General features: G+C 40.6%; 1 protein-coding gene across 2 annotated transcripts; it reads left to right on the top strand.

Moving 5' to 3' along the window:
• The first annotated feature begins 447 nt into the window (after positions 1-447).
• On the top strand, positions 448-14079 carry impdh2 (IMP (inosine 5'-monophosphate) dehydrogenase 2). 2 transcript variants are annotated; one of them, XM_058643536.1, is made up of 15 exons: positions 448-696; positions 1675-1723; positions 2918-3019; positions 3202-3276; positions 3725-3931; positions 4523-4610; positions 5212-5411; positions 5770-5860; positions 6055-6150; positions 8564-8635; positions 11888-12031; positions 12256-12400; positions 13084-13227; positions 13575-13658; positions 13753-14079. In XM_058643536.1, exons 1-15 carry the CDS (start codon positions 599-601, stop codon positions 13772-13774), a joined length of 1617 nt encoding a protein of 538 aa, XP_058499519.1. In that variant the 5' UTR covers positions 448-598; the 3' UTR covers positions 13775-14079. The 2 variants fall into 2 exon arrangements, with proteins under 2 accessions (XP_058499519.1, XP_058499520.1); XM_058643537.1 differs by lacking the exon at positions 8564-8635.
• Positions 14080-15970: the final 1891 nt, after the last annotated feature.

Raw genomic sequence — 15970 nt, 5'->3', positions numbered from 1 at the left:
AATGTCTACAGAGAAAATTAGATTTCTTTAAACGTTGTATTGATCCATTTTTAATTTTTTATCTCTGATGTTTTAATGTTTCTCTTTTTTAATGTATATTAATTAATATTTTATCGTTTATAAAAAAAAGTGGGTGATAAATACAAACTGCCTTGCCTATATCTCCTTAAATGCTCCGTTGTTGGATGAGTAGATTTTGGTTTAGCCAATATTAAAATGAGTGGGCGGGGCGACCGGATGTGACGTATTCGTCAGAAACGCGGTCCGACGGGAATAACGCACGTGTGGCCAGTTGAAAGGAGCTACAGACAGTGGAGCATGCGTTTCCACCTGGTGCTTATAGACTTTCAATAAGGCATTGACACATTTGTGCCCAGTTTGTGGCGGTAACTCGTTCACGCTGCGGGCGTCTGTATGTTCCACGCAGCTCGCAGAGTAGGAGGACAGACAGACAGACAGACAGTGAAGTAAAGGGAAGAAAGTTCTCGTTGTCTGTTCCCGGGCCTCTGTGTGTTTGACTTCAGTCGTTGCTACCGCAGCGTGTGGAGTTTTAGTGTATTGACAGTAAGGACTGAATAGTTGGTGCACATTTAACGTCATGGCGGACTATCTGATCAGCGGACAGACCAGCTACGTTCCCGACGACGGTTTATCAGGACAGCAGCTCTTCACCGGAGGAGACGGGCTCACCTACAAGTAATGTCTACCTAGAACCGAATTAACCTGTTCAGTCGCACCCCGACGACACGTTATAACGTGCTAACAGCGATAATTGGGCAGCAACACCTATGACTAAATAGAGCTGACACGCGACTGAAGAACACAGTAACCATGCTCAGGCTGAAGCGTGTCAGCCTTCAAACTTGTGCTTTTGTTTTTCTACCGAGGATATACTGTATTTCCGCACCAGCCCGAAATGATAAATCAGAGAAATAAACATGGTATTTTCTGTTCTGTCAAGGTCAACTTGTTCCCTGACGCGCGTGGGAGAGGGAGGGGCTAGCAGTTACAATCTGCAGTCTCGCCACCAGATATCTCTAATTCATACACACTGTACCTTTTTTAATAAACGTTTATTGAACAACTTTTATGATCTGCTTCTCACTTATTCCAGTCTTGCATTTTAATTGTGAGGACAAAGTTCACATGTATGTTAGTTTGCAAGTAGGTTATGGTTGTAGCAGTAGTAAAGTTATGACTGCTCTGAACTTTACCTACAGTTAGTATATCTTTTTCAAGTGCCTGGTCTTGAAAGGGAAAAAATTTATTTGGATCACTGTCTCTTGGAATTGAGGCAGTGACATTCCTTCTGCACACATACTGGTCCCAAATATAGGTCCTGGCTCACAAGCTTGTGCCTCTTGTCTCTGGTCTTGCTGTCACATGAGCACTGGTCATACCTTGTATGTGGCGGTAACATGTTACACAGGTCCTCTCGCTGCAACGTGATAAGTTCTAAGGATTCTCAAAAAAGAAATCCATGTTGGTAGTGCTCTGAAGCTTGTGTAATTTTCTTCCTTGAATGCCCCTTTTGGTTTTATGTTTCTTAACTGGAAAATATTTACTAAAAACATTCTTGCTGTGTCCTGGTACATGATCCACATATTTGTTTTCTCAGGACCTTGATGTGTTTATGTTGGACAAACCTCATTATTTTCTCTTGTTTCTCCCCAGTGACTTCCTCATTCTTCCAGGTTATATCGACTTCACAGCAGATCAAGTGGTGAGTTATAATAGGTTTACTAACACCCAAACATTCCCAGAATTCAATGGATTATGGCTTGTCATGCTTTGTTTTTTCCCCTGGTACAACCCTAAACTAACATGAATGTGATGTGGCAAATTCTAAAGTATAATTTTGTTGGTTGGAAGCACAATAATAGTTAAAGATGGATGTCTGTCTTTATATTGATATATAATTAGTTTCATTCATCAAACTGCCTTTAATATATTCAGCTTGTTATACATTGTAAGCGTGATATGTGAGAGTGAAGGATTTTGTTGTATACACATTCTGTTTAGGTAAATTATGCATTATCATTAAAACAATAAAAATTGTATTAGACAGTAATGCACACAGCTCACCTGTCCAACCTTCATGGTCCCTGTGACACTGCATTTTCAATCACAAATAAATACTTGTGTCTGCTTTAAATATGCTATAACCACATAAAGGCTGTATAAATGGGCACTTGGTGTCTTCTCTATTCTGACCATGAGTAAAATAAAGCAAAGTATGTGGACATACACAAGTTTGTTTGTGACTCACTTGTTTGTACTTGTTGTCATTGACATAAAAATGATTGAAATATGGAGAAAACAAAACTCCAGCAGCATATATTATGTGTTTACAAGGGTACATTTTGAGGTGTTCTAGTGAAGTTTGGCAGTGTCATTCTGAAGTCGAACCTGTGCATGCCATGTCCAATTTCCTTTTGGTATCAAATCATAAAAGTTTAGAATGTTTATCTTGCATTCGTCTTCCACTGCTTATCCCAACATGGAGGATAAGCGGTAGAAGAGGAATGCAAGATAAACATTCTTGCATTCAGTTCACAGGGTGAACTGGTGCCCTCCAGCTGACATAGGGCACACCCTGGACAAGCTGCCAGTCCATCACAGGGTCAACATAAAGACAAACAACAATCCACTCTCACATTCACAAATTAGAGTGTCCAATTTGCGTATTTGCCCTATGTGCCTGTTTTTGGACTACTATACACTGCATATATTGTGTTTGTCACATGGAGTTGGTACATAACTTGTCATAGTACAATAACAGATGTCACATTGACACTGTAAAGTAAACTATGACGCAAATCAAGACCCTGAGGCAATCAAACATTTACTTACCATGAAGTGTTTGTGTTACTGAAAGATGAAGACTTTAGTTTACTTGTCTCTGGTTTTTTTACAGGACCTGACATCAGCTCTCACTAAAACAATCACAATGAAGACTCCATTTGTCTCCTCTCCTATGGACACGGTGTCAGAAGCCAACATGGCCATTGCTATGGCAGTAAGTGTGACATACAACACGTTGTTGAGACCCAGTTCTGCTCCCTTATTCTCATTTTCAATTATGTAAATCACAGGCCACATTCTGGATGTTAAGCAATGAATTAATTGAATGACTTGAAGGAACCTTACTTTTCGTTGTTGGAATGTCACCACACAGACACTGAATCATTGTCTCCTCAGCTTACAGGTGGCATTGGCTTCATTCATCACAATTGCACTCCAGAATTCCAGGCCAATGAAGTTCGCAAAGTTAAGGTAATCTTGATGAATGTCAATGTTGTTTTCCAAAATGAAGTTCATGTGTTCTCACCGAGTAGAACACATGTTCAGAGCCATAGATGTCCTAGGTAAACCTTATGTGCAACCTCTGCTTGAGTATTAGCCTGCATTTTGAACACATAATTCAGCTCCAACATTTCACTTTAAAAATATGTCACATTTTGAACAAAAAGTGATAGCCCCAATGTCATATGTGTTTATCTTTATCTACTTAATCTTTTCTCGTGTGCTGGTTTTGTCCTTTTAGTCACTTTCCCTGTAGATTTAACCACTGCAACTGTATTTTACCCAGCATCCTTTGCTCCTCTGCTGTAGGCAGTTATGCTTTTTTTCCTACAACACCACATTTGTTATTTATCCTTTTATAACTCCTTTTCATCCCAACCCTCCTTTTCCTCACCGCCTCCCTCTTTCCCTCCTGTAGCGATATGAGCAGGGCTTCATCACAGACCCTGTGGTGATGAGTCCCAACGAGCGTGTACGGGACGTCTTCCAGGCCAAGGCTCGTCATGGCTTCTGTGGCATCCCCATCACAGACAATGGGAAAATGGGCAGCAAGCTGGTGGGCATCATTTCCTCCAGAGACATAGACTTCCTGAAGGATGAGGACCTCAACCTGCCACTCAGTGAGGTAGATGGAGTTTAAACATACATTCTGTCTCCTGGGTTAAATATTGTACCTTATCTTTACAGAGGTGACTGCAGAAACCATGGCATTAAAGGTTGAACACAAAAGTACAATCAAGGAACTTAACTTTGCCTTAAGGTTTCAAATCATGGGGAAGCGAAAGGGCTCCCCTAAATAGGATACAACCTCCCCTGAAAAAGCCTTCTTTGAGACATTGAGGGGGAGCTCCGAAACGTTTTTGTGTCACAGCTAACACTGTGGTTTTCTGCTCAATTAAGTTCCTGAAATAAATAGCTAGCACTAATAAACCTAAAGCTATTCCTGCTGTTGCCACACATGCATGGTGGTGTTGCACACAAATCACCTTCATTTTAATTTGTGTTGAATTTCTCTTCAATGAGTTTGCATTTGACTTGGTCAGTAACTGTGCCACCTGAAAATAGGGCTCCCCCAAATGTCAACACTGCTTTGCCCAATAGAAGATTAATTCATCAGCTAAGAATTTAAATAACCAGCAACTGATAATAAACTTGACAGTGCTCAAATGAACCAAAAACCTTAGAAATACAAGTTTACAAGTCACCATTTTCACAGGTCATGACAAAGCGAGAGGACCTAGTGGTTGCTCATGCTGGAGTGACGTTGACAGAAGCCAATGAAATCCTCCAGAGGAGTAAGAAAGGTGAGTCAAATAACGACACTGAGCCAATCACATCAGTGAATTGGGTCCACAATGGATGCGTGAGCAGAGTGTCTACAGCAGCACTGCCCATGTGAGACATTTCTCATTTGTGTCTGAATCGAGTGAACTGCACTCGTTTTCTTTCCCTGAGAACAAAGCTCTCGTCTATTATTAGGTTTCATGGCAATTATTTTTTTATGTTCACAGTTTCAACATCTGTATCTGTCACATATGCCACAAACGCAGTAGTTAGTAGTATGTAAACAGACTCGCACTCCTTGTTTGAACACAGTGAGCGAGACAAACTCCTGAGAAAGACGAGGAGGGAAAAATTAACTTTGCATGTTATGTGAAAAGAGAAATGTCGAAACATCAATTATTTGTTTATTTTATTATTGTGTCTTTGTGTTAACAAAATTATGTTAAAAGTTAAATTTAATTATACTTTGGTTTGAAAGTCACAGATGCTGCTGCTGCACATATTTAAATATGCAGTTTATTGGATTTGACCACTTAACCAGCTGCACTTGTACAAGGTAGATTGACTTAACTGTGCTTGGAAACACGCTCACAGTCTGAGCATGTTTGAATCTCCCTGCAGGAAAACTTCCCATAGTAAATGAAGAAGGATCTCTGGTATCCATCATCGCTCGCACAGACCTGAAAAAGAACAGAGACTTTCCTCTGGCCTCCAAAGATCCACGCAAGCAACTGCTTTGTGGCGCAGCCATCGGCACCCACAACGATGACAAGTACAGATTGGATTTGCTGGTGCAGAGTGGGGTGGATGTGGTCGTATTGGTAAGGACAACTTAAATGACAGGTTGTAAACACTGACAATATTATTTGTTGACAATGATGAAGGGAAGTAATTGGGTCTCATGATCAAATTTATGGGATGATGCTTGTTGTTTTGCTCAGATTTGTTTTGTATTTGTGATACAGATTAGGCTGAACAGCTTGTGTTTCTGAACAATTACAAACAAAAACCAGATGTCTCTTTGATAAAGATCAATGTGGGATGAAAACTCATGATGTCCGCGTGTATACTCAGACTCTGCAAGTTGTCCGGTTGCCTGTCTTACATGGACTACAGCCTTGGTTCGATTAAACTGCATGTAAAGGGACTGACTGAAGTGTGCTTCTTCTCTACGACCAGGACTCATCTCAGGGCAACTCAATCTACCAGATTGACATGATCAAATATATCAAAGAAAAGTTCCCCCACCTACAGGTCATTGGAGGCAATGGTAACTACACTTCAACAAATTACACACCAATATACAGTACACACAATGGATTTAAGCAGTATTACATAATCAATATAAGAATTTGCACTTTTTATATGATTTATTAAATCCATTAGCCTTTTTTCAGCCAGCCAGGTGTTTGGGCTTCCTTGATCCCTTCTTATAATCGGAAAAAAACTTTCTGTCTGTTGCAGTGGTTACTGCAGCTCAAGCGAAGAATCTCATCGACGCCGGAGCGGATGCACTGAGGGTGGGGATGGGCAGCGGCTCCATCTGCATCACACAGGAGGGTTAGTGACTGACGAGCTTACTCAACAAACACCACCAGCCCTCTCTAACTGCTTCCAGCCTCAAAGCAGCCAGTGTGACTCCTCTAATGTGGCGAAAGGCAAAAGCATTATACTCAGTTTACACTCCAGGATGCATCACGGGTGCGTCGTGGCTGTGTTGCGCCTTGCTCATGTATATCCCAAGCCCACACGTGTGTTTACCCTTGCCGAGTGTCTGCTATGTGTCCCTCGCTCGTCTTCTCACACCACAAATATGATAATGGCTTCACTTTCTGAATCATCTCTGGTAGAAAACATTACATAATTTTTGTTTCTCTTTGAGAGAGATGTTTTTCATGTGTTTAGATTCTGCCTAGACACTAAAACTACAGTTAGAGGTGTGGTAGAGAGTCATTATCACTATCAACAGATCTTCTCACTGTCCGTTATGCTCCAAACCACACACGCCAGGTGTGAAGAAACACAGCTGTGAACAGTGTGAACATTATAATCTCTGAACATGGGTGCAAAAATTAAAAACATGATGGAACCGAACAGCAAAGCACACGTGACATGTCTGGTGTGAACATTTCAGGAGTTAGACATTTCCTTCAGCTTGACAGAAAGGTTTATGGGCACAACAGTGTGTTGTATCATTGTATTGTGTCTTAACGCAAGATAGTGGAAGTTGCAGAATGTTTCAGGAAGCTAGGACTGAAGCCCCGAGCCCTCTGTGATAGTTGATTGAGATTCTGTCTGTGATACTTTGGATTAGGGCTGAACGATATGGACAAAATTTCATATCTCTATATTCATGCCAGATATCTCGATATCGATATGATACGATATGACTACGGGTTTGGTGAAAACCAAGCATTTTTCAGAAGAAATAAAAACATCATGATACAAAAGACTGTGGAAACTTTCCAGATGAAAAGTGTAGTTTCATTGATGAGAACTCACTGTGAGACTGTGTACACGGGTACCATGTCTTTTGCAATGTGGTATGCTATAGCGTCTGTAACGCCTTTATGTCCGGTGGACGTCGACTCATACAGTGTAACGCTACTGAACGTAGCAGTAAACACACTTTGCTTGGGCTTCTTTTGGGATGACTGAGAAGTCCCCGGTGTTTCTCTCATTGTATTACACTCTTCGTGCAGCACGCGATGGCGTTGTTTCAGGTGGTGAAACATGTTTGTTGTGCTACCTTGCTTCGTCGCAATTTTCGCCAAGCACGACCTGCACAACACCTCGCTCTGGTTGACATCATCCTTTTTAAATCCAAAATACCTCCAAATAATGGAGAATGAATTATGTTTTGGCACAAAATCGCCACCGGCCGCATTATCTTCCGCACTCATGTCACTTTCTTTCCCGCTGTGTATGTCGTGTGTGTGTGTGTGCGCGTCTCAGTGTCCGTCTCCCTCCCGGCCTCCTATGTTTGTCATTGGTTGGCTTCAGCTGTCGATCCACAGCAAGCATGAAATAAGGTTTGTGGTTGGCTGGCCGCAGTGGTGCATTCAAGGGCAATCGTAAAAATGATGTTTATTGTGACTGCCAGAGGTGTACATGCAGGGCGAGCGCGGGGGAAAATCTATATTGTTTATATCGTTGCTTTTTCGATATTAATATCTTGAATGTTCATATCTAGATAGCGATACGATAACGATATATCGTTCAGCCCTACTTTGGATGATGTGGTTGCTGTCATTACAGAAGTTTATTTCCACTGATTACCTTTGTAAGTCATGCAGTTTGCTAAAGAGCATAAGCATCGTCTGACTGGGGTTCAGCTGTGATCACCTCATCATTTTTTTTTATAACAATCCACAAAGGCGAGTCGTCTTACTGAGAGTGTGATGTGATGTTGGTTAAATTGTGCAGTTCGCATTGTTGTGTCTATTTCTCTAAGTCATTTTGGTGCAAATGGTTGAATATTTAAGTTTTCATGTTCTCCCCGTGTGCGTGGGTTTCCTCTGGGTTCTCCAGTTTCCTCCCACAGTCCAAAAACATGCAATATGGGAATTAGGTAAATTGGACACTCTAAATTGACTGTAGGTGTGAGAGTGAATGGTTGTTTGTCTCTATGTGGCCCTGTGATGGATTGGCTAGCTGTCCAGGGTGTGACCCCGCCTATCGCCCTATGTCAGCTGAGATTGGCACCGCTTCCCCCGCAACCCTCATGTGCAGGATAAAGTGGTAGATAATGGATGGTTATGATTTACAAGGCACAGTTGATCTTTCATAGATTCATCTCAGATCATCTTTTGTTCTTGTTCTTAATTTTCTTGTGCTTATTTTTCTTCATTTTTGTCATCTTCGTCCTGTTGTCCTTCCTACCACATTCCCTTCTTCTTTCATCCTTTCTGTTTTCCCTTAAATCCTCTCTCCTACCTCCAACCTTCATGTTTTTTTGTTTGTCCATGTCCAGCTCCCCTCAGTGTACCACCAGCATTAGAGCTCCACAGCCCCAAAACCCCAACTTCTGTTACTGGATACAGCAGTAAGTTTGCCCTCTGGCCTTTGCTGGGCTCTTATTGGCTCCAAATATCACAGTGTGAAACACCCAACTCCCTCTCACTCCACAGCCTGCTGCACTGAATGGTTAACAGCTTTGCTTTGTTAGAAGTAGTGGAAGATGGTTTGTTTGGTTTTGAGAGCTGGCATTAGGTGTTTTGGGGTTTTGGAGTTTGCTTGATCCCATGTCCACACTAATCTGTCAATCATCCTGAGTGGATCCTCCTTCTGTTGTACCCATCGTATCATTCGATTTGCTTATGAATACTATTGGTCATGTGTCGATCATTAGCTTTGTTTACATGTGCAAAATGTCTTCATTCCGAAAAGATTTGTTACGATTGGAATTTACGATTCCATTGTTTACATGGATGCAGAATCAAATTACCTGATTGTGGTGTGCGTACACATGCATCAGGCGTTCAGACGGAATGGACTATTTTGACATGCGCAGTGTTGTCTAATTCTCTAGAAGTGGAAGCAGAAGCTTCTGCTTCTTTAGTTAACACTGCATGACTCTGCTTGTCCACTCGCTGTCCGCGATCCATCTCGTTTTACACCTCTTCCACGTCTGTGACTTTTTCTGCCTGTTCATTATTCTGTTTTCAGAATGAAAGTACATAATAACAATAATGTGAATCAGACATGTGATAGTACCAAACCAGGAAGTCCTGATCAAATGGGCTGTTTATATGAACCTGGATCTGAATGACGATCGGCATATACCAGCCCTCTTGTTCGGAGTGAAATTTGTTTCCTAAAGGGCTGTATCGGATCAGTGTTTTCGGATTGTCATATTTACATGGCTTTCTTATTCTGATTACATGTGTCCATGTAAACATAGCTTCTACCCACTGCTCTAATCAGTTTCCAAACTCCATTCCGAACAATGACAGTGGAATGAGCAAAGGTAGCGAGTAGCTAAGTGGTGGAGCCTGCAGCCACAGACTCTGCAGTGGGCTGGTTGGAACAGATGGCTGTGTTTGGGTTTTTTTAGGCAGCTTAATTGAAGCTTCAACATCTCGCTTAATTAAGAAGACGGAATGTTTGTACATTTCTTTAATCATCCATGTCTTCCATTCCTTAATGTCTTCAGACTACTGTAATGGGCAGTTTAGACTGCTTGCAGACCAACGGTGGCCCACCTGCATACACTTTTGTAGGGCTGCAGTGATTAATTGATTATTAATCAATTACTAAATTAATAATCACCAACTGTTTTAATAATCGATTAATCGTTTTTTTGTCTTTTTCTTTATAATTAAAACAACTCTGATTTTTAATTTTCTTAAATTAATATGTTCTGGTTTTATTAAAATAATTAAAACTGAATGATTTTCGTTTGGGGACAAAGAGAGACATTTCACAACATCATTGAATTGGGAAATACCAAATTAACATTTTTCACATTTCAATCGATTAACTGAGAAAATAATCAACAGTTAAATCATTTATGAAAGTGGCTGTTTGTAGCAGCCCTACACCTGTTACTGTTGCACTCAAAAGAGCCACTTTTATTTTGTGATGTGCCAACACTTAGGTTGAAAATGTTAATCAAGTAATTTGTTAAATTGCTCATAGGTTTTTCTGTGATTACAGTGTGTAAAAAAAGGTTTTGCTCTTCTATGACAGCTTTTTTTCTCTTTTTGTTAGATGCTTTTATTTATCTGTTCATCTCTCAACTGGTATTTCTGCACATGAGACCTGAACGTTGAGCTATTGTCGTCTATTACAGCTTCAACATTTAACTCCACCATGATCTCGTGTTATGATCTGTATACATCAAGTTTTTTTGTGTACCATCTATGACGATGATGCAACATCATACGTGACATAATTATTTCAGCGATGATGCAGCCCGAGTTGCCAGGAAGAAAATAAAAATCAGTGCAATGTTGTCAGCAAACAAAAAATTTTAAATTAAAAAAAATGTGCGTAAAATAGGAAGAGGGCAGTTTCTGCTTGTTGGCTCTTCATGAATGAGCATCACTGTCCTTTGCTTGATGGTTTGAAAATCTGCTGGTTGAACATTTAAAAGAACAAGATGGAATCAGTTGAATGGCAGAGTTTGTTGTACATTGTTAGATCCAGCTTTGGGTCCACGGGTCCTTGAAGGTAATGAAAACCGGTGCAGCACCTGTTCTCTTGCATTTTACCCAAACATCAAAGGCATTGCACACACTGGTACCCTTTGTAGGTCACTTGCCAAGTTTGAAGCCTGTCAAGTGAACTGTTGGACAGTTATCCGATGAACAGTCAGATGGACAAACAAAATCCTGGAATGTAGAGTTTTCTACATTGTAGACCTGAATATACATATTTTATTAATAGTAGTCAATCTACTGGCCATTGTCTGCACGTGTGTTTCCCGCAGATGCATTTCTTACATTCATAAACAAAACTCTCTATTACTCACCTTATTCAGAGTTTATTTACTGTGAGAGAAAGCAAAAAACAAACAATCACTAACACACCACCGCTGTGTTCACTGTTTACACATTCAAACCTCTCTTTGACTTCTTTCAGATCTGGTATTAACATTCATCCTGAGTGATCCTATCATGAACGGATAGCTACAGCTCTAACTTAATGTGTAAATGCACCCAAATGCATCCAATCATTTGAACCACATCTCCAATGAGAGCGAGTTGACCGGGAAACGGATTTGCGTACTTTAGTTTAGAACCATAAATTGTAGAAGCCAATTTGATTCTGTCTTCTCAGCCATAACTTCATGTTCTCAGCACAAAACATCGCACATACAGCAGCTATTAACTGGTGATGTCAACGGTCTGGCTCTATGTCTGTTTATATTCTGAAGTCACGGTATATCAGTTTCTCTGAGATCCCAAATCCCTGGGATCTCCTCCCTGAAATGGTTTGATTAAAATATTAAAAGATCATTTACAGTTCAGTTAGGTTCAGTTAAGTTCATTGTGTCTTTGGTCTCCCACGTTTTTAAAATCAAGTCAGATTTGAAAAATCCTCTAGTGTGGGCCAGGCATAAGGGCAATATTTATCTGCTGATGTGACATGTTTCACTTCCTCACTCTTTCTTAAATAAGAGTGACCTATTCCCACATTTGCAGCCTGGCTGCTTGGCTTAGATAGAAAGTTTGCGAAAGTTTGTGATGCTATTGATCACATTTTAAACTATCTGAGATTTTATGTTGATTTCATGTTTCGGAGTTCATCTATGTTTATGTTGCATGTCTCTCTGTCCCTCTCTCACTCTCAGTGCTGGCGTGTGGCAGACCCCAGGCCACAGCGGTCTATAAAGTATCAGAGTACGCCCGGCGTTTCGGCGTGCCAGTCATCGCGGACGGCGGCATCCAGAATGTCGGGCACATCGCTAAAGCTCTGGCATTGGGAGCATCCACAGGTATGGAGAGACACATAGGTTTTCCCTTATGTGTTCACCTGCTGTGTTTTTTTTTTAATCCATATTCAAGGGGATTTTAATGTGAGTAGTAGATTTTTAGATTAGCATTATGGGGTTTATGACCCTCAGAGTAAAAGTGTGATTCCACAATACCTCATTTAAGCCTTTCAGTCACTGTCACGAGTTTAACTTCCAAACCTCGGTCTCTCTGTGTCTGTCGTCAGTGATGATGGGTTCTCTGCTTGCTGCCACCAGTGAAGCTCCAGGTGAATATTTCTTCTCTGACGGCATTAGGCTGAAGAAATACCGCGGCATGGGTTCGTTGGATGCAATGGACAAAAACTTGGGCTCCCAAACCAGATACTTCAGGTACAGATAAGAAAAAAACATCTGAATTTACAAATGATATGACTATGTTTAGTGTGTAAAAGTCTTAGGCCACCATTAGATTTGTCGTTTTATCAATATGCAGTTTTAAAAAAATAATTATATACGTTAAACAAATATCTACTGTGAAAAACGTCAGGTTTATTTGTCATGCTTAAGAATGTGTAATATATTTTAAATGTAAAAGAGAATTACCACATGTCACCAACAAAATGTTTTCTACTCTATACTCATCTATGTGTTTCGTGGATGAGAATTTAAAGATGTGAACTTTTTTTTTTTTTAAATTTACATTGAACGGCCAAAGATGAAAGAATTACATTGAATCTTTTGAGGTTTACTAATAAATCATAACATTGTAAGAGACATTTACCAAAAGAGAAGACATGTTAACAGACAAATGTAGTTTTTCACACTTCCTCATTTTAGTTATTTTCTGAGTTCAATGATAAAAGACAGTTGGGCTAACATTGTCAAGTCTTTCTTGTAATTAAGTGTTTATCACAACAGTCTCAAAGGGCTAGCAGCTTTGTTTGTATTCAACCTGAGCCACTAGGTGGCAGTATACGGTTCTAATATCAGTGACAGACAGATGATCTCCAAGTGTTTCTGTGCCATGTCATTACCAAGCTCACCTCTTTCTCCCCCTTGCTCCCTCCTCACAGTGAGAGTGATAAGATTAAAGTTGCTCAGGGTGTTTCTGGAGCCGTGCAGGACAAAGGCTCCATCCACAAGTTTGTTCCCTACCTGCTGGCTGGTATTCAGCACTCTTGTCAGGACATTGGTGCCAAGAGCCTCACACAGCTCAGGTAAAGACACACGGAATCGGTACCACATTATTTCCATGCTACGTTCTTCACCTGAAAATGGGTTCTGTTCATCGAAACACCTGACTGAGAGAGCATTTGTGTAAATGCAGCACTGGGGCGGGCGGGCGGGGACGAGAAGTGTTGATCCTATCAAACTGTCGTGTTTGTGGAGCAGTGGAAGACTGTTGAAACATTTTGCGGGCGCTTCTTCAATGGTTTGAATCTAACATTTGAGGTTATTTAAAACGGAGTCCACGACAGTTTTAATTAAAACAAACTCACATCTAGTATCTGTGGATAATGTAGGGTGTTGTGGTGTCGTCATGTCTGGTTCCTCCTCCCTGCAGAGCCATGATGTACTCAGGAGATCTGAAATTTGAAAAGAGAACGTCGTCGGCTCAGATGGAGGGTGGAGTCCACAGCCTGCACAGGTACATGCACCTTTCCTTCAAAACACACCTATTCACCTTTAATTCTTTTGTTCTGTGATTATATCACTTCATCTTCTCTCTCTCTCTCCCACAGTTACGAGAAACGTCTGTTTTGAAGCTGTTCAACCCGAAGATGAGGAAATCTTGCAAACACATTATGCAAACTAACACACAACTACAACAGACCCGTCTCATAGTCACACTCCACACACTGGGCTTGAAAAAGTCTCCAATCCTTGAGGATGACACTTCAGGAGATTGATCGAGCGATTGGATTTATCTGTTGAAGCAACATGTTTAACTTCCTCATTCTTTCTCTAACAAACGATACAACAAAATGCATGTGTTCCCCAGTCTGTCTGCTCATTTGTTGTTTGTTTTTTTTAAGGTGCTCTCTGATTAAATGGAGTCAAATGCTTCATGTTTCAGTGTTCATCTGTATTGTTTATTTCCTACTGAGCAAAAAAAAAAAGGAGAGCATGTGTCAGAGCCACGTAGGATAAATAAAGATTAGCTTTGGTTATGTGTTATGTTGTAAGCGAGGGATTAGCATTATCCCACAGAAGTACAAAACTATAGAGCGATGTCATTTCTAAACCCTCCACACAGTTTCTGAAACAACTTAAATCAACATAAAGTGAGTTAGGTCAGTCTGTTATCAGGCATGTTAATTGATCTATTCCATAGTTGCAGCACATCACCTTGATGCCTCACTTCACTTGGCTCCTATCCCACAAGAGTGCATAGCTCTCATAGCTTAGCTCAACTATGAACTACTTTGGTTTGCTTGCAATATCTGTGGACACCTTGCTCCTCAGTCTGAAACGGGACAAGTGTATATACTGTATGTTTTATATCCAAGGTCAAGGCTCTGACCTAAAGCTCTACCAGCAGAGTCTCAAAGAACTTGTAGGGCAGGGGTGGCCAACCACTCGGAGACGAAGAGCCAAATTTTTTACGGTGTTACTGCAAAGAGCCACATCATGCACTCGGGCACACATGAACATCCCCCCATCCCTTCCTCTCACTCTCTCTGTTTCTCTCCCTCACAGATGCAAACAAAAAAATACAAACTGTCACTACACTGTTTGTAAAATCACAAATCACTGTTTGTAAAATCACAGTGTAATCACAATTACACTGTTAAAAACGTCCTGTTCATCTTCCTATTTTTGCGTTTTGCTGTGTATTTTTTCCCTGCCCGTTTCAGAGCGAACTTGACGCGAAGTTGTTTACTCAACACTGAGGTTTTCCCTGGCACATGTGCAAGTTTGATATTTAACTAAGGCGGACATGCACACACATATACATGAAAAAACCCACAAACACATCATTTAATATGAACGCAAGTGTCGCATGAAACTAGGCAAAGAGCCGCATGAGGCTTGGGAGCCACGGGTTGGCCAGGCCTGCTCTAGAGTTCATTCTAGTTAGAGTTCAAATTTGGTTTGCAGCCGTCCTTTCCCTGAAGTCCATCACCTGACCGATCTTTCTGGAAGTAAATTGTTTAGAATATTTTATTAAAAATAATTGTTATTCTAATTTATGCTCTCGGTATACTTGGTTTTTATAGGTTGTGAATTTTCTGTGCTTGGTCGGAGTAGCTGTAAAGCACTTTCCCCTGGAGGATTAATAAATTATTCCTGATTGAGATTCTGATTATAGAGAGTGCAGTATACAGTATAAACACCAGAAGGATAAACTGATTAATAATTGTTAAATCACAATGCCACATCAATAGGAAGTTTGAATTGATGTATATGTATATATGTGTATATACTGTATATATATATGTGTATATACTGTGTATATCTATGTATGTGTATATACAGTAGATGCACTGTATGAAAGCATGAGGGGGGAATGGGTGTGAATGGTAAAACTATAGCACCCTGCATGTCATATATATCTATCTCTCTCTTTGACTAAAAAAACACAGGTGTCTATAGACGACCAAAAGTGTACTGTAAATAGTAAACAACTGTATACACTGACATTTGTCAATAAAAAAAGAAGGAAATATAAGCAATCGATGAATGATTTACTCTTAGAAACCAAAGAAATGTCCCCATAGGGAAGTAAAAGCCATATGTGTTTCCTGTCCCACAGTCTCTCATGCATTGTTGCTAAACTTCAACTCATTGTTATTTAGTGTCCAGGTACATTCAAGGACAAAGCATGTGAATGATGTCTTGCTTTTTGTCCACCAGAGAACAGGTATCGCCATCTTTCCTCCCACGCTGCAGGTCTCCAGGGAGAATCACATTCTCCACCAAATCCACCGGACTTTCCAGGCTGAAACCCAAACGGGC

The sequence above is a fragment of the Solea solea genome, chromosome 11, assembly GCF_958295425.1.
Source record: "Solea solea chromosome 11, fSolSol10.1, whole genome shotgun sequence".
Taxonomy (NCBI): Eukaryota; Metazoa; Chordata; class Actinopteri; order Pleuronectiformes; family Soleidae; genus Solea; species Solea solea.
The sequence above is the reverse complement of the archived record's forward strand: the minus strand, read 5'-3'. Positions and strand labels throughout refer to the sequence as shown.